Source organism: Dromaius novaehollandiae, chromosome 3 (genome assembly GCF_036370855.1).
Source record: "Dromaius novaehollandiae isolate bDroNov1 chromosome 3, bDroNov1.hap1, whole genome shotgun sequence".
Classification (NCBI taxonomy): domain Eukaryota; kingdom Metazoa; phylum Chordata; class Aves; order Casuariiformes; family Dromaiidae; genus Dromaius; species Dromaius novaehollandiae.
Genome location: NC_088100.1, coordinates 97,150,311 through 97,175,316, shown reverse-complemented (window position 1 = coordinate 97,175,316; position 25,006 = coordinate 97,150,311). Strand labels below are relative to the sequence as shown.

The 25,006-nt window shown below is 41.3% G+C and overlaps 1 protein-coding gene across 1 annotated transcript in view; it reads right to left on the bottom strand.

Moving 5' to 3' along the window:
• The window catches only part of PLB1 (phospholipase B1), an 81,176-nt gene that overhangs the window by 27,583 nt on the left and 28,587 nt on the right, over positions 1–25,006 (bottom strand). Inside the window, exons 20-39 of the mRNA XM_026121158.2 lie at positions 24,073–24,116; positions 23,148–23,256; positions 22,150–22,201; positions 20,186–20,266; positions 18,944–19,009; positions 18,143–18,243; positions 15,402–15,483; positions 14,622–14,726; positions 13,869–13,964; positions 13,282–13,353; positions 12,540–12,599; positions 12,064–12,124; positions 11,275–11,333; positions 9,465–9,532; positions 8,393–8,436; positions 6,996–7,104; positions 3,186–3,237; positions 2,968–3,048; positions 1,751–1,816; positions 1,270–1,370 (exon numbers count right to left, since the gene is read on the bottom strand). Of these exons, the coding sequence (XP_025976943.1) occupies positions 1,270–1,370; positions 1,751–1,816; positions 2,968–3,048; positions 3,186–3,237; positions 6,996–7,104; positions 8,393–8,436; positions 9,465–9,532; positions 11,275–11,333; positions 12,064–12,124; positions 12,540–12,599; positions 13,282–13,353; positions 13,869–13,964; positions 14,622–14,726; positions 15,402–15,483; positions 18,143–18,243; positions 18,944–19,009; positions 20,186–20,266; positions 22,150–22,201; positions 23,148–23,256; positions 24,073–24,116 (1,509 nt within the window). The remainder of the gene's footprint in view (positions 1–1,269; positions 1,371–1,750; positions 1,817–2,967; positions 3,049–3,185; positions 3,238–6,995; positions 7,105–8,392; positions 8,437–9,464; positions 9,533–11,274; positions 11,334–12,063; positions 12,125–12,539; positions 12,600–13,281; positions 13,354–13,868; positions 13,965–14,621; positions 14,727–15,401; positions 15,484–18,142; positions 18,244–18,943; positions 19,010–20,185; positions 20,267–22,149; positions 22,202–23,147; positions 23,257–24,072; positions 24,117–25,006) is intronic.

Genomic DNA, 25,006 nt, shown 5'->3' with positions numbered 1-25,006 from the left:
GCCCTAACCCAGAGAATCCTATTTATTCAAACATTAAATGAAGATTATCAGGTGAGCCGAGCTTCCCTAAAACTAATGGTCTGTGGAGTGCTAATTTAGTGTTTCTACTTTGAGGTCAGAAAAAGGGAATGGCCTCAACTGTCGTATCATGCTTGAAGGTCAAACAGCCCCATAATACTTTCAGCCAGAAAGGGAATGCTGACCTACAAATGAAATCGTCACCTATCTTAACCAAAGTCCAAGCAACTATTACACACATCCTAACTTAACCAGCCTAAGAATGTGATCCTAATCTGACCTGGAAGGGAACCCAGCAGCCCAAATCAAAGCACAGTTCCATAAGGGTAAACTACCTTTAATACAACCCTGCCTCAAGTCTAAACTTGTTACCCCAATCCTTGAGCGAAGGGTTAAGCCTCTTACCTCATCCTTTCTGATCATACCAGGCCCAACCCTCATTCTTTTGCAGGGGACTTTACCACTTTGCTCATGTTAAATATTATCTTATGCCATGCCTTAGCCCACACCTTTGGAGTCATAGTGAGATCTGTAACTTCCAAAATCTGAGATGCAATTTGGACCACTGACTTCTAACAAGTCTGGTTCTATCCCCAACCATGGTAAGCTCTTCCAGGCCCAAATGAAATCCTCATGCAGCTAGCTCCTCTTCAGCCCCAGCCTTAAATCCCATGCAAGTCGTACTACCTCTGCTGTAAGCTCTAGATAGGCATGTTCTAATCTCTCTGGTCCTGACCTAAGGAGCCTCACCACCTTCCACTCTTATCCTAACTCAAGTATAACCATAGCCCAGGCATCTAAATCTTCTGCTACCTTAGTCATAAAACCCAGGATACCTTATCTGATCCAGCCATAACATCAGGAGTCCTTATGTGTCTCAGCTAGGAAGCCCAATTTACTATTTAGCACAAGCAACTTGACCCTCCAGAGCCATAAACTTTGCCGAAGAACATCTTTGATCCACTGTACCAACACTGGTCCAGAGATGCTTATGCTCTGTAACCACAGATTAGTATAAGGAGCTGCCTGAAATACCTGTAGAAACACTACTTGTTCTTGGGAGCCTTTAGATAAAAGACAAGATAGGCAGCCCCATCAGGCAGGACAGTGTCAGCACTGAATGGGATGTCCATAGGACTCTAATGCTGTCTTTGAACATCAAGTCAAATGATGAGAAGAATGGAACAAGAATGTGTTTTATCATCACAGACAGTAAGTGTAGGTGCAAAAAAAAAGTAAAACAAGCCTTACTCTGCCAAGGAAGTGGGGCACTGAACTTGAGTATCCACAAACAACTGCCTCAGAGGGAGAAGGTCTGTTACTTCAACCAGATTCACTAGAGCTTTTGGAACCTGAAAGGAAAGCCAGACCTTAGCTTAGAAGGGACTGGTTAGGCAGCCTTAAATGCATTTATTTTATATCACAAGGTCCAGCCATTCCTTTCCCTTTTCTTTTCTGCCTTGTTGAGAAAAACAAACAAACAAACAAAAAAAAAACCCAAAAAACCAACTTCTCCAACCCAGCTGTTGATCCTTATACAGCCCCATGGTCCAGTATTCCTGTCCATCATTCTAGACAGCATCTCACTATCCTCAGGTAGACAAGACAAAAGAAAATGTTTTTATGGAAGTTAATAGAGTACATTTGGTACCAGAATGGAAGGAATGAGAAAAGCTGGCACCAGTTATAACCAGTAAAAGCTAGAATGCCAGGACAGTTTCACAGCACTTGCCTGCTCATGCAGAATATCAAGAGTTTCTTGAATTCGTCTGGTGAAATTTACAGCTGAGTAATGATCCTGGTAAAAAGAGAAGAAAAGGGGTTACTGCTAATGGAAACAAGACATTTGGATTGTGAGGATGGAGACTCACATTAATGCACTTTTTCTGCAATACAGCAGTATGTTCAGTGGAATGCTCTTGTTCCTTTCTAGAGGCCAGGGACTTTAAGCCTATCAGTTAATCTAAAATGTACTCAGTTAATTTTGGGTTTAAAATAAACCCTTTTGAATAGCAGCATGTTAAACCTGAATCCACTGAGTCCTTCATGTAAGGATGGTGGAAGGAACCTAATGCGAGTGCATATGAAAAACATAAACCAAGCAGACATAGAGCTTATCAGTTGGCTGTGGGCATGCCTCATAAAGTTAGGTGAAATCATTACTAGGCAAGGACACAGCTATAAATATACCTATAATTAATATTTGACAGCAGCAGCAAAGACACCTATCAAGGTTCCTGCAGAAGCAGGAAATTCCCCAAGCACAAGGCGTGCAGGGGGACTGAAAGTGCTCACAAGTTCAGAAATTAGTGTATTACAGGTGAAAGAGTATGAGCTGGCAGAGGAAGGTGGCCTCTCCTCACCACCTGCCTACTCAGCTCCCATGATCTCCTTAAGGCAGCCCTCGAGACAGTTCAAAGAAGCATCAAATTCAGACAGTTCAAAGAAGCATCAAATTCAAAGGATACTGAGCACCACAGCAACTTCCCCAATATACACCTCAGCTGTTCCTAGCACCTCCCTGCACTGAGTTATGGGGTGATGAAAAACATTGCTGGGTTGGACTGATGGTGGTTCAAAGCAGCATAATTCTTTTTTGGATGTCTAATGAGACATTGCTGACAGCAGAGGAGTTACCACATCAGAGGAGTGAAGCTTCTCTTCCCTTTGGCCCTTACACTTTTTGCTCATGGTCATAAAAGACAGTAAAGATGACAGTGGTTCTTACCCTAGTGAGCCAGAGGGAACACAGCCTTCCTACTCTGCTGCTGGTGACTGTTTCTACATGAGGGCACTGTCAGCAGGACCCCCATCAAAACATACAGCAGCACATACAATTCATGATCGTTCCTGTTAAAGGCTCTAAGAATTCATGGATTTCCCTTAAAGTGTTTCTATGCTGACATCACAGTCCCACTATTGTTTTAGTTAACCATTTCTACTACTCACAGGGTCTTTGCAATAGTTGCACAGATCATTGCTTCCAATATGCACCGTTATGATCTTCCAGTCAGCGTTGAAGTCAATTCTCTGTGTAACGAGGAAGAAAATAATGAGCCCAATTTTCTTTGACTGATGTGTACATGGTATCTTTGAAGATGAATCTATCACAGGAAGCAACGCCTGTTTCTTTTCATGCTGTAAGATTAAAGTCCCAGACAACTTACAGGATCAGTTTTCATCAGTCTCAGGAGAGTTCTTGCTTGGTCTGGTAATTGCCTGTAAAGAAGAACAATCAGTGAGTAAAAGAAACACCCTTAGAGAGAGGTCAAGATTATGCTTTTCAGACCCCTTAAATTCTATGCATTGTCAGATATCAGAAGAGTTGAGTGAGGAGACACTACAAATTCCCGTTTTGCGGTTATCAAATTACATGTTTGCATCTTTATGGAAAGTAAACGTGACATTGATTGATACAGATCTCATGCAAGTTCAGCAATTAGTCTGGAACCATAGGTTTAGCTTCTTACTACAGCATTTAGCACCTAAAACAGCTGAAATGCCAGACACTGCACAGCATCTTGTTTGTTCACAGATGGTCTGATTAGAACTGGGCTGCTATCAACCTATTCTTCATGGACTAGAACAAAGGAATCACATGTCCCAATATTTAGCTGACCTCCAGAGCAAGTTTGTGCACACACAACTCTGTGCACACCTCCCTGGTTTCTGTAGCTTGTGCCTAGAATCAATACTAAAATTTTCCATTGTGTACAAACAGCTTTGGGCACTCTATCTTTCTAGGCTAATTGAAAAATCGAAGCAACTTACAAGATTACTCAGACAAGTTAAGATGACAGCCTTGCTGTTTTGCAAAAGCCATGTAAGCACTCTCTCTCTCTTTCATATATACACACACATATATAACTGCCATGATTTCAAGTTACCTAGACTGAACACTTCAATGTTGTTTCACTGCTCTGACACATCAATCCTCAAATATGCATAAAGAACATGATTGGAAAGCTTTGACCTTCCAGACAGCTCTGTAGTTTGGGACGAGCTGCATCGCTCTCCTGACTCTTGTTAGAAACACTCCACTGACTGTATATCATTTCTGGAAGCACATCAGCTGACATGAATAAGCATGACACACTTGTTTTGTATGGCAACCAGAGCTCAGCTCTCCTTTGCAATGCTGTATTTATTGTAGAAGCAGGAGATATTTCCCACCACCTCCCTCCGGTTGAATATTGATCTAACTTTTATCAGTGTATTTACTGGAGGAATGAGCCCTAACGTACATCTGCTTGTGACATAGACACTGTATGAATCTAGTAGTTCTGTTCATTCCTGCCTTTGTCCACTGTCATAACCTACTTATTTATATCCCAAAGTTATCACAGGCCACAGGTTGTCAGGATTTTCCTCCTGTTCTCACTGCGGAAGCCCCTAAGTTAGGGCACTGATTTCTGTATTCATTCAGAGGAAAGCATCACTTCTTGATTGGAGAGCCTGCAACACCTTAGATTTCTCGTGCAGTCATTGAACTGGTGATGTATCCCAAGCCAACAGTCAATAAGATCTAACAACATGCTGAATGAAACAGTGTCAATAATCTTCCATTCTTGAGCTGCAGTCTCCCAAAAATTTAGATCTTGTTCAACAGAAACAGTCTGCTAATGGGAAACACACTGATATTCACAGTTCCTGTCACCTGTTCTCTCTTCCAAGCCTTCAATTCTTCACCTCATTTTTTCAAGTGAAATCAGAGTTGTCAAAAAGACAGTACTTCAGCAACATGCTTTAGCTATATGCTTAACTCCAGCATGTACTTAAGCACTTTGGCAATGAGAGGAAATGGGATAGGCGTAAGAATATTTTGCCAAATAAGGTCTGGACTCCTACATCACCAAGTTCACTAAGAATCTCTTCAAGGCAGCCACTGAGTTCATCTTCATAAACCCCCACATCTGGTTTTCAAAAGCTGGTAAGGTTGCAGAACTGCTTGGTTTCAGCAAGTGCCCAGCACCTCTGGAAAACAGTTTCCATATCAGCACCCAAAAATAAAACAGACCAGGTAACAGTTCTGAAATACCAGCATTAGGTGTTTTCATTCATGGAGTATTTTTGCCCTCTGGATAATAGAAAAAAAGGAATATTTTTGGCTGATGAAGAATAAACCCTGGATTACATTATCACTCCAGGGCCAAGCATCTAAAGCTGGAGAAACATTTCCTCTCTCCATTATGTTGTGATAGTTTTCAATAATTGTACTAGGAGACATGTAACTCCTCAGATACATCAAAAACCACAAAATGACAGGAAAGAGTCCCCAAAAAGCCATTCCAAGTTCAGCAGTGTTAATGTAGTAGTTTACATTGAGACTTTGAACTTCTTTTCTTTACTCTTGCACCTTTCTACACCTTTCTACAGAGAGGTAACAAATTGAGCAACAACAGAAGACTAGCAGGGATCTTGAAGAATTGTCTTCATCCCATTGCTAAATATTTACAAAATAAAAACATGGCTGCAGAGTCAAGACAGCTCTCCTCCTTCATGCTCATCCAGTGCAGCTGGATGGGATGGGTAGGGAAAAGACTAATCGGTATGGATGAAAAAGACAGTTGTCCCTATAACTAACATCCATCAATTCATTTCAAATGGCTAGCAAATAACTATCTAATAGAAATGCCTTGGTTTCTACTGATATGAATGGCATTCATATTGGTGACTTAAAAGGAAATATTATCTTGTTTCAATCCTTCTCCCACTCCAAACAGCCTCTTTAGGCTTTAACTGATGCAAAATGCAAGGCAACCACCTATCTCATTCTTTCCTGTAACAAACAAAAGCTGAAGTTAGTCTGGATATATGCTCCATGTAACAGTCTGTTCATGAATTCTCATGAATGGCTGAATCAGAGCCATAATCCATGCATGTATTCCACTAACATGAACAGAAACAAATTCAGTCACCACTATGAAATGAAATCCCTGCTCTCAGGTATGGGAGCTGTATGATATTTCAGGGCAGCTAGCAGACTATTTCTGTCCAGAAAAATAAGCATTTACTGAGAATACTAGTATGAGTCAGAAGTTACTCAAGGCCTGCAGGAGAGCCAGAATACCTGATAAATCCTAACTGACATTACTCAGATGCAGCAAACTCAAAGACCTCACTTAGCTTCTGGATTTCACTTCCAAGAGCTCTTTGGAAATCAAGAGGATTTTTTTAAAACAAAACAAACAAACAAACAAACAAAAAAAAAAAAAAAAAAGGAGATCTGAGTATTATCAACTAACAGTGTCAAATCCAAGCATGGTCTGCCAGATCCCCTGCCCAAACTGTGACTGAATCCTCGCAACCATCTGTTCTGTTAATTTAACAGCATTGACTCTTTCAAAAAGAAGCCAGGAATTTCTAGGATAAGAGTATATCAAAGTTCAACTCATACAGCCTCCCAGGTGTGACTAGAAGTAAAGGGCCAAATTCAGATGACTGCAAGACATTACAGCCCCAATACATTGACAGAACTGGCTGCAACTGCACTAGGTCTGCAATGCACCAAAACCCAAATGTGACTATCAGCAACTCTTTCTTCAGATTCCAGACTGTGACTTTATTTTTTTTTCCCCTTTCTGTCAATCTTGCCTGCCTATCCAGGTGCCCGAGGCCAGAATTATGGAAAGTTTCATCCAGTTTTTCTCCTGGTAATTCTTTATCAACTCACTACACGCTCATTTTCTTAAAACATCCCTGGTCTCAAAGATTTATAGAGAGATAGATAGATAAATGGATGAATGTTAAAGACAAAGGGTAGAAACCACCACCACCAGCTTCTGCCGATTTCTTGTTTGTGGGGCACATAACCAAGACTGCTAGTTTCACTTGAAAGTTCAGCTAAGCCAATTTTCAGCACCAACTAGACTGGTTTTGCCTGCTGTTCAGAGCAAGTTATGAGAGCACATGAGACAGTTGAAAGGGAATTAGATGAAGCATCCATCACCTGAAAGGTAAAACAAAAAGCCACATACTCAGCCTCTGCTCCAGGAACTGCCTGGTTAAGGAATGCATCTGATTCATTTGCACACCCTGTCCCAGTTGAATAGCCCATGATCTTAGCATTGAACTCCCGAAAGATGTCTGAAAAAGAAGGATGGCAATGAAAGGAAAATGACTATCTGTTCCCTGCCTCCTGGGACCAACACACACGAGCTCTGCCACGTTTTTGCTTTCGGACAGCACAGTACAGTTGCTGCAGTCTCTGTTGAACTAGCATCCGTCAAACAGAGGCAAGAGAAGCAACCAGCCAGCAGCGGCTCAGATAGCACTGGGTCAGCTTGCGTGCCCTGTACTGTCACCAGGGGATAAGATGAGCAGAATTTAGAATTTTATTGTGTGCTGCTATCCTACTTGTTATAGTGGATAAAGCCTGAATTAAAACCCTCACAGTCACCTGATGGGGACTTTGTGAAGTGAGTCTGAAGGGGGCGCCAGCCCTGCAGGAGCTGTAAGTGCTAGGTTTTGCTAGAGATTTTGGGTCAGCCTCGCGGCTGTGCAACATCTCACACTATTGAGAAATTTGAAGAAAACCTCAGATGCATGGTTCTGAAGTACTCCCACCTTATGCTCTGTTATCTTAATAGTAATTTCCAAAAAGAGGTAGACAGCAGAATTCTGAGCTGATAATGAAAAATAAGCCACATCATAAACTATAAATGCTACTTTAACCTCAAAGATTCAGTTAACCACATTTTAATGGTTAAGAAAACACTTTATCAAAATGCAGTGGCATCTAGTTAACCAATTAATTGCTTATAATTGCTTATTAGAAAGATATTCTTGTTACATTCTGCTCATAACAGTGAGTAACAGAAGGACAGTTTATTGACCCTCTTCAGGTGGAAGTTTATTATTATAGTTGATCCGAACTGAAACTCTGGTGGCTTTACATTAACAATAAGCCAAGTTAGGAGAAGGTGCAGGTTTCAGTGAAAAGAAAGTTAAAATTATTCCCCTCAGGTTACATGTACAAGTAGATAGCTGTATTTATCAAAGATGCCTGCTCTCTGCAAGCATCTGTTTTTGGAAAAAAACTGTGGTAGAATATTTATTAAAAGCAAATGCTAACTGCATCACAAACATGGACATAACAAGCCTATTTAGAAATTCAAGTAACACCCACCAAGCAGTTTGAAAAGGGAGAGGGAAAAGAAAGGAAGGGAATTTCTAGTTTCTTCTCAGTGTCACTGATGAAGCGAATGTTTTTTCATTAGTCTTCAGATACTGTTTCTTTGAAAGGTACTTCTTGTGAATTACTCTCAAATATCTTGAAGGCATTTAAGAAGATCCCTCTGCAAACATACCACTCAAATCAGCCCATTCCCTCTTTTTAATCTTGCTAGTTAGATCTAGGAAAGCATTTACTTACTAGGTAAAGTTGTCACATCCTCTAAAGAGGCATCCCCTCCGATACTAAAAAGAGAAAGAGAAATCCCGGTCACTCATCTCTTAGCTGGACACAAACAATAAGGAAGGAGAAAACCTATCACATTGTCTGGAAAATGTGAAGGGTGATTAATCTGTAAACTATACAGTCTATCAGACTAAGCGGAAGGGCCAAAAGTGGAAATGTTATTCAGGAGAATAGCTGAGGTTTCCATGGTAAAGATACTTGTCAGAAGGATGTATGTTCTTGCAGCTGTACAGGGGTTTGAGTCAATCATTGTGAAATGGCAGAAAAGTACCTGAAAAAGCTGTATCTTTGAGCAATTGAGCCCTAGAGCACTGTGGACTCCAAGGTAGGTCTGCAGACCAATTTCAGCCTCATGAAGTTTCTCTAAGGCAGCACTGTGCAGCCAGCCCCTCTGGTGACTGAGATTGGTGGCAGCAGCCCCTACACCTCTTTACCTGCCTGCTTCCTGCACAGGAGTTTGTTCTCTTAGGTTCTTAAATTGCTGAAACACACTGGGAAACTCTGATTTATGGGGAGAGATTATGACAGTACAGAACTGCTTCACTTTCAGCTGGGCCGTATTGTCACACCAAAAAAATCTGGCCTTTCATGACTGTGTGTGTTGCATGTGGTAAAACTTCTCCAGGTAAACAGAAACTGTATTCCCTGGCCCAGCAAAAAGTTCTGGAATAGCAAAGTTTGAGAACTCCCAAAAGCAAGAATTTCTGATTTGTTCAACCAGTGATTTTTCCTCCAGTTCTGTAGCTCTCCAGTTCCCCATCTCACCACTGAAAGATCAACTGTCATGAGCAGCCCAAGACAAAAGCATGAGAGAAGTCAAAAGGCTGGCTGAAAATCTATTGCTAAAAACACTTCATGTAGAACCACATTTGCAATAAAACCAGAACTCTTCATAAGAAATGCTAGCCAGAGAAATAACTCTTTTTCCACTTTCTAACATCTGAAAGTCCCAAAACATGTAGAAGAGAACAATGCTTTTCATGGCAGAGACGACTTGTATCTCCCCTCACCGTGGATGAAGACTTACCTCCAAGACAGTCCTCTGTATTCAGTGCTCAAATCCATGAGACTATCTGAGGCAATTCCTATACCAGCCTGGACATTCGTTTTCATTAACCAAATAAAAGTAAAGGACAATTACTAACACAATAGTCATTCACAGTCATTTTATTCATTTTTGAATGGGTCTCTTCAAAAGCTTTAGAAGGCATCTGTTTTTTTCCCCAAACTTCCTCCTGAAAAATGCATCAATTCCTTTCATGATTATTCACAAGTGTTGCATTGCACATGATGCACAAGATACATGATGAAGCAGTGGAATGCAGGCTTTCTTCACCTGGCTTTAGATTAGGTGAATAATGTTTATAGTTGCATTACTCATGAATGATGAAAACATCTCAAACAAACCCATAAAAATTTCAGGCTAGCGATAGGCAACACTATATGAATCCAATACAGACAAGAAAAACAGGTATCTCAGAAACAAGAAGTCCTGTAATAACATTACACTGTTTTGAGAAGTGCTATGCTACACAGAGAAATTTATACTAGTATTACAGCAAGGAGCGAAGCACTCTCTATACTCACACTGAACAACAGGGCAAACTGCTACCCTCAACTACATCCCTCTTTAAAAACCACCAGCACTCAAAAGCAGAGTATTTGCCCACAGTAATACTACAGTATCATATTAAATTTGAATACCACAAAACAGCACAATACCAGGTAGACTGTCCATTGCTGCCTCAGATTAAACAATACTTCATTTTCTCCTACGTATGAGCTTTTCCAAATTAACAAAAGACTAGAGTTCAAAATATCTGTGCATTAGCCAAGTGCAGCTCTGAGACAGTAATGCACAAATGCTGTTTCTATGAAAACAGATTTTATTCTCAGTTCCTACAGGTTATAGTTAGAAGCAGAAACACCTGTAGGGTCCTGGTTATTATCATACGGCAACTGCAGCTAGATACTGACTATCTTGTCTTTGTGGATATTGCAGATTTGCATTCAAACACTTCTATTTATTTCAGTAGCCTCTTGTGTGTAGGAGTTTCAGCACCATGCCTGCCAGGTAGTTGTAAAAGCTTCATAGTTTGTACATACACTGTCTTTGTTATTCAGGCTCAGATTCAGAGAACCTAAATTCCAGTTATGGTTTTCTGCACGGTGTTTCCTATGGGCTGGCTGTGGGACTTCAGAGGATTTGGCCAATAGAAAAACATTAGGCAGAAAGATGTAATCAGAATTTAGGATGTCTGGATCCTGATACAAATTCCTTCTAGCCTACCAAGGATAGTCATCCTCCATGAGAATTATGTCTTGGGAAGAAACTGGCTATGAGTTAAAACAGGCACAATAAAGAGACTGAATATTTTCTGAAATGGGCAAAGCCAGAGGACACTCTCCCTTGTAGATCCATATCTCATTATCCAACATCTCTTAGTCACACACTGTTCCTGAAAGAGTCAAGGCAAAAGGACAGGTTCACTAGTTCTTTCCTATTCAAGAGAAAACTTTGAAACACACAGTAACTTAAGGCTTGTGCTAGGTCTCATCAGTTTCAACATCACCAGATCTCTTCTGTTCCCTATTTAACAAACCATTTAAACACCTCATTAGGTGATTTGCCTGTATTCAAAAGCATGTGAATATGCGCATGGGGGAACAGAGTGCTGGAGAACTGATATCCTCTTTCTTGTTCTAGCTACCAGCTCTGTCATCGCCCATGAATGAACAGATCTTTACTTCCAGGCACAACAGCTAATTCCCCTCCACCAGAGCAGGGACATGTGTGCAGTTTTACCAAGAAAACAGTAAAAACACCATCTTCTTACCGTCAAAGAGTCCCCAAGGGCTGCTATAATTTTCACGTCAGCTGGCTTTAGGGCATGCACTGTAAAAGGAAAGACATGCAGTTGAACCTGCATAGGAAACAATTATGCTTTTTCACCACTATATATGTGAAATGTGCCATTGTATGTTCTGATGCTCCACCAAGTTGTTTTTGCAGTACCCAGATGATGCTACAGAAGCTCTCTCCAGCTCAGCTTACATGGTTGTAGCAGCAGCATGTGTACATTAGCTAGCTTTTTAATGGCTAACATTGCTACCAAAAAAGACAGAAGAGCAAGGAGAAAATAACAATACATTGTAATCAGTACTGAGCGCCAAGATGAGGGTGAAACAGCGCAACATTAGACAAAGCAGGAATGGCATACTAAATGCTGTAAAAAGGCAGAGAAGGACTAGAGAGACAGCAACATGATGTTCATTGAAAAACTGAATGCTGCCATGTCCCAGACTAACACGCTGGAAGCCGGACTTACAGTCCCCATCCCTAAAAGGTAGGAGATAACATTTATAGGTTATGTCAGCACCCAAGTTTGGATTTTCTCATGAGGTATTTTGAAGCTCTCCACTGTCAGTGAGTCAAGAGGGGCTGCTTAGAATGTTACCTCGTGTGATCGTTTGGCATTATAGCTATTAACCTGCTGCTGGAAAACGTGACATCCTTGCTGAGCAGCGTTTTTCACGGTCCAGCAGTCATTTCAGCAAAATCAAAAAAACATTCTAGAAAGACAGTCGAAAGGATTGCAGTCTCTAGACAAAACGGGTAAGACTACCTGAAGCTGCAGAAGGGGAGGAAGAAGTCCAGTCCTCACATAGTAGCTGGCTTCCGTAACTCTAAAGAGGAGAAGAGAGCCAAAATAAAGCTGAATATCATTTGGCTAGGAAATAGTCAGTAGTAACTAGTTATCCTCCTAATAGAGGCCAAGTGAATAAACCAGAGTCTATTTAGTATGTAATTAATCAGATAGACCTTGGCTGCTCAATTCAATAGTCATATTCAGTATTGATCAGATTAGAGTAGTATCCTGTGCCAATAACTGTGGTGTCTGAACGTGTTCTCTTACAGGTCTTTCTGGATGCATTTTACCTAACGCAAGGAGTACTTTCCTGTTCTGTGCTGTGTTCTCCACCTCCCAAACCCCTCTGGCCAAAGACCAATTTCGCCTGTCATGCAAAGCATGACTCATCTGGTTACCACACAGGAACACATACAGCAGAGTAACAGTGGGATGGTGGTGTTGACACTTACTGGAGTTTGGTTAGAGTATGTGTAATTTCTGTTCTTATATGTCCTCAGAAATGGCTCAGCCTACAAAATAAGACAATCTGAGTCAATGCAAAGCATCAGAAGAATAAGCAGAGATTTCTATTCCCCAGGCTTCAGTTCTCAAGTGTCTACAGGTGATTAATAACTTGATGCAAACAAAACCCAGGGATTTAAAAAAGCTGACTTTTTAAAATCCATATAATAAGAGTGTAAACCTGGGAGACTTTTCACACAGCCATAATTCACAGAAGATTCTCAAGACCCTGATGTATGCAGTTAACAACAGGGCTGTTGTTAAAGGCACTGCCCAGGCTGATCGCGCCTGTGCCAGCCAGGATAGTTTCACTGACCTCTGCAGAGCTGTGCTGATGCCCGCATAGGAGCCAGCGCTGCTCTGTTTCCCCCACTGAAGCCGTTTCATTCAGAGTGGATACTGGAGTTGAGATGGTCTGACTAGGTAGGCTGAACAGCCTGCCCTCATGTTTCAGTCAACCCATGCACAGCTGTCAGGACGTTTATTCCTAGGATGAGCCTGCCCTCCATCTCATGGGGGGTGGGGACAATGTTTGTACTGCTGCAGGCGGTAGTGGCATCAAATATGCAGGGGAGAGACCGAGACCGCTCTTGGAGACGGTACTCCGAGCTGTTGGTAAAGACTCACCCAGGTTCCCAGCCATCCCCAGCAGCACCACACATAACAAACACAGATACCCTTGTAATTTACCTCGCTTGGACATTTGAGAACAATTTCATCTTCTATTTGCTGATTATCTGTCTTCTGCCCTACAGGTTCCAGCTGCGGGGAAAATAGGTGGGGGGAACGCAGAAGAAAAGCAAATGAGTATTGGAGAGCAGAGGCAACTCTGTTTTACCAGCCACCAGAAATCATCTCTACAGCACAGCAAGAGGACTGCCCTGCCCTGCCTATGCTCTGACCATCCCCTCCCATCACAGTACCTGCTGTCCCAAGATTTTATCTTGAAAGCTGTTTTTGCATACTAAATAGCCTATCCTATTTTCATGATATGTCAGGAATGTGGTGTAATAATCAAAATGCCAGGTATGCATTATCTCCTGAGAGAAGTCCAACACCCATAGCCTTAACATGTCCTGGGATGTACTATTTTGAAATGGGTGGTTTAATAACTCAGGTGACTTTCCTTCAGATGAGCCCTCTTTTCCTTTGTAAACCCAACTATCAGTTCAGAAGAGATAGGGCTATCTACATAGTGGTTCCCCAGGTTTTTTTTTTACTGCCAAAGGCAAGACAGAGAAGACAAGGAGAAACCAATATAACCTTTAAAATCCTACCATGTTGTTCCACAAAGCACGTGCGGCCTGGGAATGAGTTTTCTGGCTGAAGTGGAAACAGTCTGGGGCAAAATATGAACTGTCAGGCAACCCCTCCTAGAGAATGAAACAAGGGTTGCATTATCCCCTCTTTTTTCCAGTGCAATACCCCAATTGACTTTGAACCAAGTAGCCACAAAGGCCTTAGAGACCAAGAGAACTGAATAGGGCCAGAGAGCACTAGTAACTTTGAACTGAGAAGCCCTTTAAAGCTTTTTAATACATCATTTCCAGAGCCACAAGGAACACAGACAACCCTGATTCTGGGTAGTGAATATCTGGGCACAGATATTGATCATATCCTTGATCTCCCCTGACACTCACACCTTATAGGTTTTTTGTGGCATTCGAGTTTTCATACTAAAAGTCTTCCATTTGTCAAAATAGTGGAAGGGACTTTATGATGTGTAGGGGGTGCAGGACGAGTGTTCCCTAGGGAATACTCTGAACTAAATATCTACTGCATGATTGTCAATGATTACAGGGGAGTGGCTTCAGTGCCCCAGATGGTGTCTTCGAGGCCCACATTCCTATTTCCCATTTTCTCCAGGCTACGCCATAAGTGTTTTCTACAAATTTGGATATTAACTCTACTGAACACAGTAATTATTAGTTCAGAATAATGCTTGTCACATTTACAGCCAAGGCAATCTTGAAAAGTCAGGGGAATGGTACTAGAATTTAATATGTATGTGTGTGGGGGGGTATTTTTACCTGTGTCTTCGGCACATTCACATTCGTCAGAAATGGCTGCAAAACCACAGTGAAATCTTCCCTAGTGTCATATCTTCCACTCTCCACTAACTGGCGAGTTGTCTCCTAAAGAGTCAAAAAAGTTGTTACTGTTCCTTCTCTTACATTCAGATCACTGGGGCCTTCAGTAACTTACAGCTCATCCAGGGATTCCCCCACCCTGATGCAGAAACCCAGAAGTGACTGTGACTTCCAGCCTATGCCAGGCAGCAAATGCAGAGGTTTGAGACACTCATTTCAGATTTCTTTGCAAAAAAGGCAGCCTGTGGATTGTTACCTGACATAGGCAAGGCCCTGCTCATTAATTAGAAGTTCATTCTTGAGTTACCACATTCTTTGACTTAATCTGATTTCCAACAAGATAAGTTTCAAAAAACTGCTGGTTCCCTGACATACTCTACTTTCTATGGTTCTTTAACAAATTGTTCCTTATCTGCTTTGTTACTTCATTGAATCAGAGTTGTAAAGGTCTTGAGCAGTGTAATTACCCAACAGCCTACTCCCTTTTTCCCTCCACCTTTTTTTAGTCACTACTGCAAAACATCATTAAAGTGAACAGAAATTGTCCTCCAACTCCAAATACCCCCTCAGCGCTCCCTTGATCAAGTAATTTCCAACAGACCCTGGTACCACTGATAAAACTGTCTGTTTATTATTCCCAGCAGAACAAAAAGAGACTATTGTTAGGGAAGAAGAACAGAAGGACTATGTTTAATTTTTTAAAAATTCTGTTTGCCTTACCTGATACATTTTATTAAAGGAGATTAACATCTTGAATTCATCAGAATCGACATCATAGTTTAGTATACAAGGGCATAAAAGCCTGCAGAACGAAACAATATGCTGAGATCTGCTTGTCTTTTTTTTTTTCTTCCCCCTTTCACTAGCTGAAAAGCTGCAGAGTAGAAAGCTTCTCTGAAGGCGGATTTTTCTGAAAGACTACTCAATGATAACATTAACTCCCATCTTTGAGTTTCTGCATATCCCCAGTTCTTGAGCAGAAACACCTATTTATTAGGGATAGATTCAGGAATATAAAATAAGGAAAAGGTTACATGCAAGCAAAAAACTATTCTTAGGTGCACCTGTGCAACATGATTTGCTTCAGTAGAATTATACAACATACTTAAGGATGGAGTTTCCATGAATTTGTTCTTATCTGCTGTGATGGTCACAAGTTGCAGTAGGTTTCATGCTGAGGGTGGTGCAGCACCACAACAGATGCCCAGAGAGAGATGCTGGAGAATCTCTATGCTTAGAGAGATTCAAAACTTGACCGGAAAGCCTGCAGCAACCTGCTTTACCCTTGGAGCTGGCCTTGCTGTGCATGGGGGTTTGGGAGGAGATGACCTCAGATATCCCTTCCAACTTGAGCTATTCTAAGTTTCCATGAACTAGTGCTGGCCACCTTTAACGCTCCCTGCAGTTTTGACCCTTGTAGAACATGATTGTTTTCTTCTGTTGTTCTCCCATCCCAGACACACCTCATTATCACTTGAGAAACCCAGATGAGAACAAACCACTCTTTTTAAAAATCCTGTCATGTGATTATAGTAAAGCATCCCTGAGGGAGCTCTTAGAAAAATACCTCCTATAGTGGTGTAGCTACTATGTATCAAGAATATACATATCCCTACCTCCAAACTGGCAAGTCTTAATGGAGAGTAACTAACAAAACAACATGATTTACTTCCGTAGGACATCTATATGAAAGACAGCACAACGCTAACTAGTATTTTCAGAAATATTTTGGTAACATAAGCAAGGCAAAATTAGCGGAGACAATTTTTTTAGGTTATTGGCTATTCTTGGGGAAAAAGAGACAAGCTTTCAGGAACAAAAGCCTCCTTCAGGCTCTTCTTCAAATCAGCTCCATGGCATTTATTATTCCACACAGGGTCTGTTTAGCACCCGGTAAACTTGGCTTGCTGCCAGACAGGAACACGTTAAATTCAGCATGACACTTGAAATGATGGGGAAAGGTTACAGGTATCTCAAGATAATCTAATCCTACAGGCTCCACTAACTATATCCTTGCGTGATGACTAGGACCTTCAAATATATGTGCACTCTAGCCAGTAGCCTTAGTTGAAGAAAAATTACAATAGGATATCTGAAGCATGAGCACTCTTGACTAATTTGCCATTGACAGTCACCATGGAGCCCTTAAATCACAGCAAGAGATTTGCATCTATGTTCTTCCTGTAAAACCTCCTTCTTCTGAGACCCTTCAGGTGTCCTCGCTAGCCCAGCCAGGTGCTGCCAGCCTGCAGAGTCCCCTCATGGCTGACAGAAACCAGCCAGATGGCTACAAAGCAGATGTCTTAGTGAGGTGGCAAGGTACAGGAGACCCTGTAGTTCTCCTATGACTCTAGCCTCCAAGCTAACCATTACAGTCTGTGGTGCCCAATATCAGATACAAGCTTCTTGGCCCAAGCACTAGTAGGAGCAATGGCTGCCCATGTTCAGAGAAGGTCATCCTGCATGTCTGTCTAGAAAAGCGGAGAGTTCTAGCTTTCCTGAAACTAAGAAAATCCTGTCAGGAGCACATCTGGGGGGGGGAGGAGCTGCTTTTACTAGGACCTTGGGGAGAAGCCATCCTAGCAATGGCTACAAGCCCCCAAAGATTAGCCACAGTCAGTCACAGCAGCAGCAGCTACTATCTGTGTTTTACAGGGCATTGCACAAGCAAAGCAGGCAGCAGAGCTGAGGCTGTTTTACAGCTGCATGTAATTTGTTGCCTGAGGCAACTGCCTGGTTCACTGGCATTTGGACTCTAGTCCTCCCCCTTCCTTCCCATCTCCCATTCCTTTCTTCACTCTCCTCTTGCCCACAGCCAGGAAGAAGGGAGTTTGTGCAGGGCTGGTGTGATTGCCCAGCACAGCCCAAGCTCTACACAACATCTTCACTCTCTGGGCTCTGACCGAGTTGCAGACCAGCCACCTCCACTGGGCATTTGCGCTGACCTGTGAAGATCACTCAGCTGAGGAGCAAAAGGTAGCACAACGAAGCATCCCAGATGTCTACTTGAGACACTAATTAACAATGCAACTATTAACCAGCAAGGAGATTACAGAGATCAGGAACTACAGAAGCAAGAGGGAGAGTTTTGAGGTTCCAGAATGTAATCAATTAAAATTTTGTGTCTGAATCTCTTTGCTGTCTTTGCCCCAGAAGTACACACCTGAGCTCCTTCTGCTTTGGCTTGAACTCTTGCAACATGAATGATGAGTCATTAAAATGGCAGCCCCCCCCAAAAAGCGATAGCAGTAGGACTCATAGATACAATACAGTGAAAGAGAGACAGGTATTTCTAAATGCTATTTTAAAATTAACATGTGTATACACACATATACGCAGAGAAAGGTGTTTGCTGGTCTGAAATACTAGAACCTTTTCCCTTTAAGGAGAATTTTTCCCAAGAAGACCTTGCAGCTTTTTGTGAGCAACAGTGAGAGCTGTAACATAAATCATCCTCAAACCTCATGAGCAGCTTTGGGCAGCTAACGCTTTTGTCTGCGTGCAGTTCCTGGAGGCTTGCCATATAAAGCACTGTCACCAGATTCACAAATGCCCGTGGAACCTGCCAAGAGAATAAGCAAACCCAGAGCTGACATCAGGAGCACCGAGTGCCGTCTTTGCCCTTGCACTGCCACAGCGGACTTCAGACTGGTGCTAATGTAGCAGGCCTGCTGACTGAAACAGCTTGTGTTATTTATAATAGACATGTTTGAAGTAATACTTAATCCCACACAGTTAAAATACTAAATTACAGCCCCTGCCTATGTGGGCTAGCTCTATTTTAAATATTGGTGGCCAGTCATTTAAAAATGATGATTTCAAGAAGATCCCAACCTGTTGTTATAGGTGTTTCTCTGCGTGGCTCAGGAACTTGCTGACTGAGTGGTCTCACCATCAACTTCACCCTCATCCCAAGTAACAGAGTCTCACTCTTAATGATCAGTAAAGTGTTACTTTGCAGTATAATGAATGAGCAATGCATTTTCTAGTTTTCGAATACCATATGTTTGTTCAAATTTGTTACAATATTTTTTACAGTCTGCAGCACATCAGCTAGAACTCAACACATCCTTATTCTTTCTGTAACATACTTCTTCCAGTCCTCTGTCTCCCACAGACATTTTCCCGTGTGCAAACACCTCCGTATACAGCAGCGCTGTACAGACAAGAGTGAGGAACTAAATTCCCAATCAATAGCCACTGACTGCTTTACAAACAGAACATGATCCCCACTCCCACATTACTAGAAAAGCTTATTTTACCTCTCTGTGAAGCATGTCCAAAGCTATTTGTATATTATAGGTGTAGTTTTCAGGAGAATAGTGTATCTGTCGAAACAAGAGGGTTGAATTTCTGTCAGTCAGTTTATTCAAGCAGGCACAACAGCGGCTAGCTGGAGTCTTTCACTGCAGCACTCACTTCTGACTCTTGGGTCAAGAGTAATACTGTCCTAGGTACAACTGGCATGTCTCTGCTCTTCCGTTCAACAGAGTTTGAATTCTCTTTCTTCACATGAGCAGCAAAGAACACGCTCCACAGTCAAACAGACTTCCGTGTTAGAAATGTCTTTTTTTTTCCCTCTCATCTTTAGCCTTAATTCTCCTTGATTTAATTTCACACCAAAGTTCCTCATGAGCCCCACTGGCCTACTCTATAAAGCTAGACAGTTCAGATCCTGTATTTATTTCCTAAATCACAGCTCGCCAAGAGCATTGTGGTTGACACTATTCGAAGCTGTGTAACATAAAGGAAGCATCATTCTGATCTTTGAATGCAGGCACAACATCTCCCTGCCATTTATCTTTATGTGCAACTGCCATTTTTCGTCTGAGTCAGGAGCAGAAGGTAGTAATGGTTAATTTGCTCATTCATTGTTTTAGAACCATTTTATTGTGCTTCTTTTTTGTTTTTCCCTTATCTGAAATTAATCACCCGGAATGGAAAGTATGTGCTCTGCTGCTTTTAAGCAGGTAAAACAATAAGGTCTCATCACTATGTAAGAAGTCTACCACAGTGTTTCATCTCCTCTATAATTGCACAGAATGAAGGTTACGTGAAGGTTTAATTGCATCAGCACGAGCTGCTGGCAGAGCCACCCCACAGCACTGAAGCTGGTAACAGCGCACTAAGCAAGACGCTAGACGTATGAGTGTGCACAGGGCCAAGAAAGAGGGCAAAACCTTGACAATCATCTCTTATCTACAGATGGTAAAGCAGCTAGATCAACGGAAAGTTATCTTGGTTAATAGCAAAACAAAGCAGCCACAGTTAGGTAATTTACGGGGTTCTGAAGATACTGCTGCATTTATTGTAACAACAGGTTGAACGACCTGAAGGTCACAGAGCAATTACATACCAGACCTGCAGAGCTGCACAGCTGCAGTCTGCCTTATTTTGGCCTAGCGTCCCTACCTGGCCAAGTTCTGCCCTCTCACGCACTGCAATGCGTGCAGACCCAGCGCCCCGACCAGCCCTGCTCATGCTGCACACAGCTGAGGACTTACTGGATCGCTGCAGAATTTGCATAGGTCATTTCCTCCTATGAAGAGTGTTATGAGCTTCCAGTCAGTCTGAAAATTTACTCTCTGCACATACACACACACAAAAAAAAGGTGGAATGAAAGTTGTGAAGGAAAGAGAAAAAAAAAAAAAAGCCAGACAACATATTAAACAGAAATTTAACATTCCTCTGGGGGCCTGGCTGTAGTTTTCTAGGTGTATTCACAACAAAATGAATTTACAGTCATGACTGTGAGGAGAAACCACTATGATGTGAGTAAGTTTACAACTCTTGGTTTAGAATATCAATAGTACCACACAAAACTATTGGCTTCAGAAAACTATTGCTCAAGCTCCATCTGTACACTTTTCTTAGTAATATCTTATGTATACGTTGACCAACTCCTCTAGCAATTTTAATGATATATCTTCATCGCAAAAAGGGTGGCATATGTTTTGCTGTGTAATAAACAATGCCACTGTCCTGCTGGAAAATCCTGGAGGGCAACGCATTTTGGTTTTACTGTGAGACAAACTGCCAAGAAGAGGGGGGCAATTTCAACCCTATCTAACGACATTACTAAAAATTATTTCACCTTTTCCCTGGAAGGATTTTGCAAAGGGACAGCTAACGTATGGTAATTACACCACAGTAAACACAAACCTTCTTAGCTGTGAAGAAAGGTTCAGACATGCTTAGTACCACACAAATGACATGGTACTCAGTACCTTAACACTTGAATTTTGGTGCTTAACACACTAGAAAAAGCAGTAACATTACATCAGCCTCAAGTGAGTTAAAAGTATCTAGCTTCCAATACTATATATCCCAGCTGGTAAAACCCCTGTCTGGTGGTTTGGTCGCAAAACTTACTTATGAAAATTAAAGCAGTCTGATGAGAGACTATTCCTCCTCCTACTCTAAATGGGTCTTTTAGAAAGAGGATAAAGAAGCTCTAAAATCAAAGCTACGTCACCTCTACTATGAACATCCTTTCTAGTTAATTAGTCAAAAGAAAAAGCATTTGCACTTATTTTTTCATGTGATAAATATGACAGAATACTGCTTAAAAGCCTTGAATGAAAGACATCCAATTGCTTGGTTGTTAACTGCTATCCCTTTTAATCTCATTTCAAATACAGCCATGACAGTGAAATCTTGTTTACAAGAAAGTGCACTGAAAAAGAAGGTACTGCAAATATTTCTGCCCATACGTTTTCACCAGGATATTTATCTTGGACACACACACGCAGTTATCATGAAAGCTTTTTGGCTGCTTTCCAAATGCACGATTGGCAAGCCAAAAGAGTATAATATAACTTAGGTCACTGATTGCATAGCATATTTGTCAAATTACTAATAGTAAACACTCAAAGCAGTAGTTGAGGTGAAAAATCTGCAAGCAGTCCTCAGCCTGATATGTTTTACAGACCATTAATCCAATGATTCCTAACAACAAATACATATGTCAAAAATCAGCTGACGACTAACTTGCAAAGAAGGGGCTAAATCGTTCTTAAAGAAAACAAGCCCCTTCCTCACTTCATGTGTTCACTCCATATGATTACGGTTTGGAAAGCTTGTCCTCAGCATCACAGCTAGCAAAAACATGTGCTTGCAAGGTAATCAACAGTGCCACAGCAAAATCCTAGCAGACAAAAGGTTCTGTAGTCTTAAAGGGTGAGGTGGCTTGGGAGGGGAGACTACCTTGTACTAAAAATGATAGGGAGATTACAGTTAGCTGGATTTCATAGCAAGATAACTATCACGTGCTTGTACAAATCTAGTTAAGACAAAGCTATAGTTGATTGTGTGCTGAGGCACAGTCTGCACTGAGGAATATTACATCGCATACTGCTGTGCCCATAGCTTTGTTTGGCATCTACTGTTGGCCTGTTGCACTGTTAGAAACTAATGGCGCCACTTAACTTCATCCTCCTAAAGATATTCGTGGTATGTTAAACTCACAGTATCGTTCTTCATTCGGTCCACCAGTCTTCTAACCTGTGCAGGGACATCCCTAAACATAAAAATTAAATTAAATTAAATTAAAATTAAGGAATCCTGCATAGACAGCAGGGAAAAGAGAAAAGCTGATGTATGGGAGTCCTTCAAATAATGGCTAAAAAGCATGGGAAACTCCAGTTATTGTTGTCTGCTGGATGATTGACACGGTTACTGAAAGAAGGCTACATTTTAAGCTATTGATGGGAAAAAACAAAGAGTGAGACAAAACATTTAGCATCTATCAGGCACTAGACCACTTTGCAAATGCAGCATAGTTACACTTTTACAAGCTATAGTAGAAAATATACCGTGCTACAACAGAATAAGTATACTTCACTCCTCCCCAACATCACACTGATGCTATTGATACACATATCACTGTGAAGCATCCATGCATGTATCAATATTATTTCATAGCATCAAGCCCCTGATGCATGTTTTATAAGATGTGTTCCCAAGGGAAAAAGGGTTGATATGAATTTCACCGAAGACTCATCGTAGCTGGCTCTGGCTAATTCCCAGCTTTGCCACAGATTGACCATAGGCAAGTCACTATTTCCTCTGTCTTAGGTTTCTCTAAATGAAATCTTGGTTCCATTGATAGCAAGGTTTGAATAACCTTTGCAGCCCTCCTATAACATGAGGATAATTTTTCTCTATCTCACAAAAAGAATGTGAATCTTTTTAATTAGGCCTTGTAAAGTATTTTGAGCTTCTTGGAAGAAAGTGCTAGAGAATGCATTGCTATTGCTGTTATTTTATTTGATAAAGATTAGAAAAGCTGCAAAGTCCCCAGCACATTTCTTAGACTTTGTGCTAAAGGTGGGTTAAAGAAATATATCCGGGTGTGCCCATCAGCCTTACTGCACTCCTGCCAAAGTTCAGGGTTTGGGCCATTTTCAGTCGGAACTGAAGTTTAAAGAAAAGTCAGCTTTGTTAAAAAAAAGATTTCCTCTTACTCTGCACAATCACCTGCCACAGCTTGGTTGAAGGCAGCATTAGCAGTAGTCTCCCTTCCAGTGCCAGTGGAATAGCCTCTCAAGGAAGGATTGAACTCACGAAGAATATCTGCAGAAAAGAGTATCCTGAAACACTGCTTGCTTCAGCAGGTAATGAATGACGTTATAAAGATTAGACATTAATAAAAGACCAGCTTTATCAGATACCTATCAAAAATAAACCTCTACATACACTAAAGGTGGAGATTAATCATGATGCAACTATGAGTTTATCTTGCCTTCAGGTTGCTCATTTGCATGAATTCAGATGCTTGTGACTTAACATGACCATCTTGGCTAGCAATGTCATTTTGCCTGGTAAGCAAGGCTAAGCAACCCTATACCCAGGAGGAGACTCATGCTGTCATATGAACTGCAGAGGGGTTGGAATCAAATCCTTTAGTCTGATCTCCCCAGATGTATTAACCCCAAAGACCTAGATTCCCTTCTAGATCTTAGGTTGCAAACAAGCCTTATGAACACCCCAGATCCAATAATGCCCCAGCCTCTAAAGCATGTAAAATCTGATCTTGTAATATGATTCTGCTCCTACCTAAAACAACTTTCCCTTACAGTCAAAAATAGTTTCTTTAGGCTATGATCTAAGATCTTTGATTGATCTACCCCAAACACAGTCTGGGCAGAATTATAACCAACAGAAGTATACTGAAACAACCAAAACCCCTAGAAATCACAAAATACATTGTTAAAGTCATACACAACAAATTAACGCCTGGCTATTAAGCAACTTCTGCTCAGCACTCAACACTGAATAAAAAGCGACTGATTCTGCCATGCTGCAAATTGCAATTTTTCCTTCTTGTCTTTTCTATAAACTAATAGACAGCTCCACATATCTATCAAGTTTACAGAAAAAGGCACTTACTTGCTAGTGTCGTGACTGTGCTTATGTTTTCATTTCCTCCAACACTGTTAAAAGGAAATAAGCAAGAAAAAATATTCCAAAATATGATGGACTTCTTAAGGTAAGGGAATAAGTGAGAGAGCTTCCCCTTATGGTGTTTCTATATATATACACATATACATAGACACATACACACACACACACCCCACACACGCACAAATCACAAGATATTATTTAACAACCAAAGAGAACAAGTCAAAGCAAGCTCTTTGTATGCATAGCAATGGATTCACAAGCTTAGAGACTCCATCATAATCAGTAAGAACCCTGCACGCTAGCTGCTTATTCTATTCTCTCACATGCTTTAGCATATATTAAATGTAGCAGAAAGAAATGAGAATTATAAAAACTGAATAATTTCCATCATTTTTGCTAATGTCATCCCTATTAAAATCTTTATTACTTCCATTTGTAGTTAATAAATCCATTCTATCCATAACAACAAGTTCTAAAAGTAGATATTTAGAGTGACAAGGATTAGGAGCAGTCAGCATGGATTCACCAAGGGGAAATCATGCTTAACCAATCTGATAGCCTTCTGTGATGGAATGACTGGCTGGGTAGATGAAGGGAGAGCAGCGGATGTTGTCTCTTGACTTCAGCAAGGCTTTCAACACTGTCTCCCATAACATCCACATAGGTAAGCTTGGGAAGTGTGGGCTAGATGAGTGGACAGTGAGGTGGATTGAGAACTAGCTGAATGGCAGAGCTCAGAGGGTTGTGATTGGCGGTGCAGAGTCTAGTTGGAGGCCTGTGGCTAGTGGTGTCCCCCAGGGGTCAATACTGGGTCCAGGCTTGTTCAACTTACTCATCAATGACCTAGATGAAGGGACAGAGTGCACCTTCAGCAAGTTTGCTGATGATACAAAACTGGGAGGAGTGGCCGATAGACCAG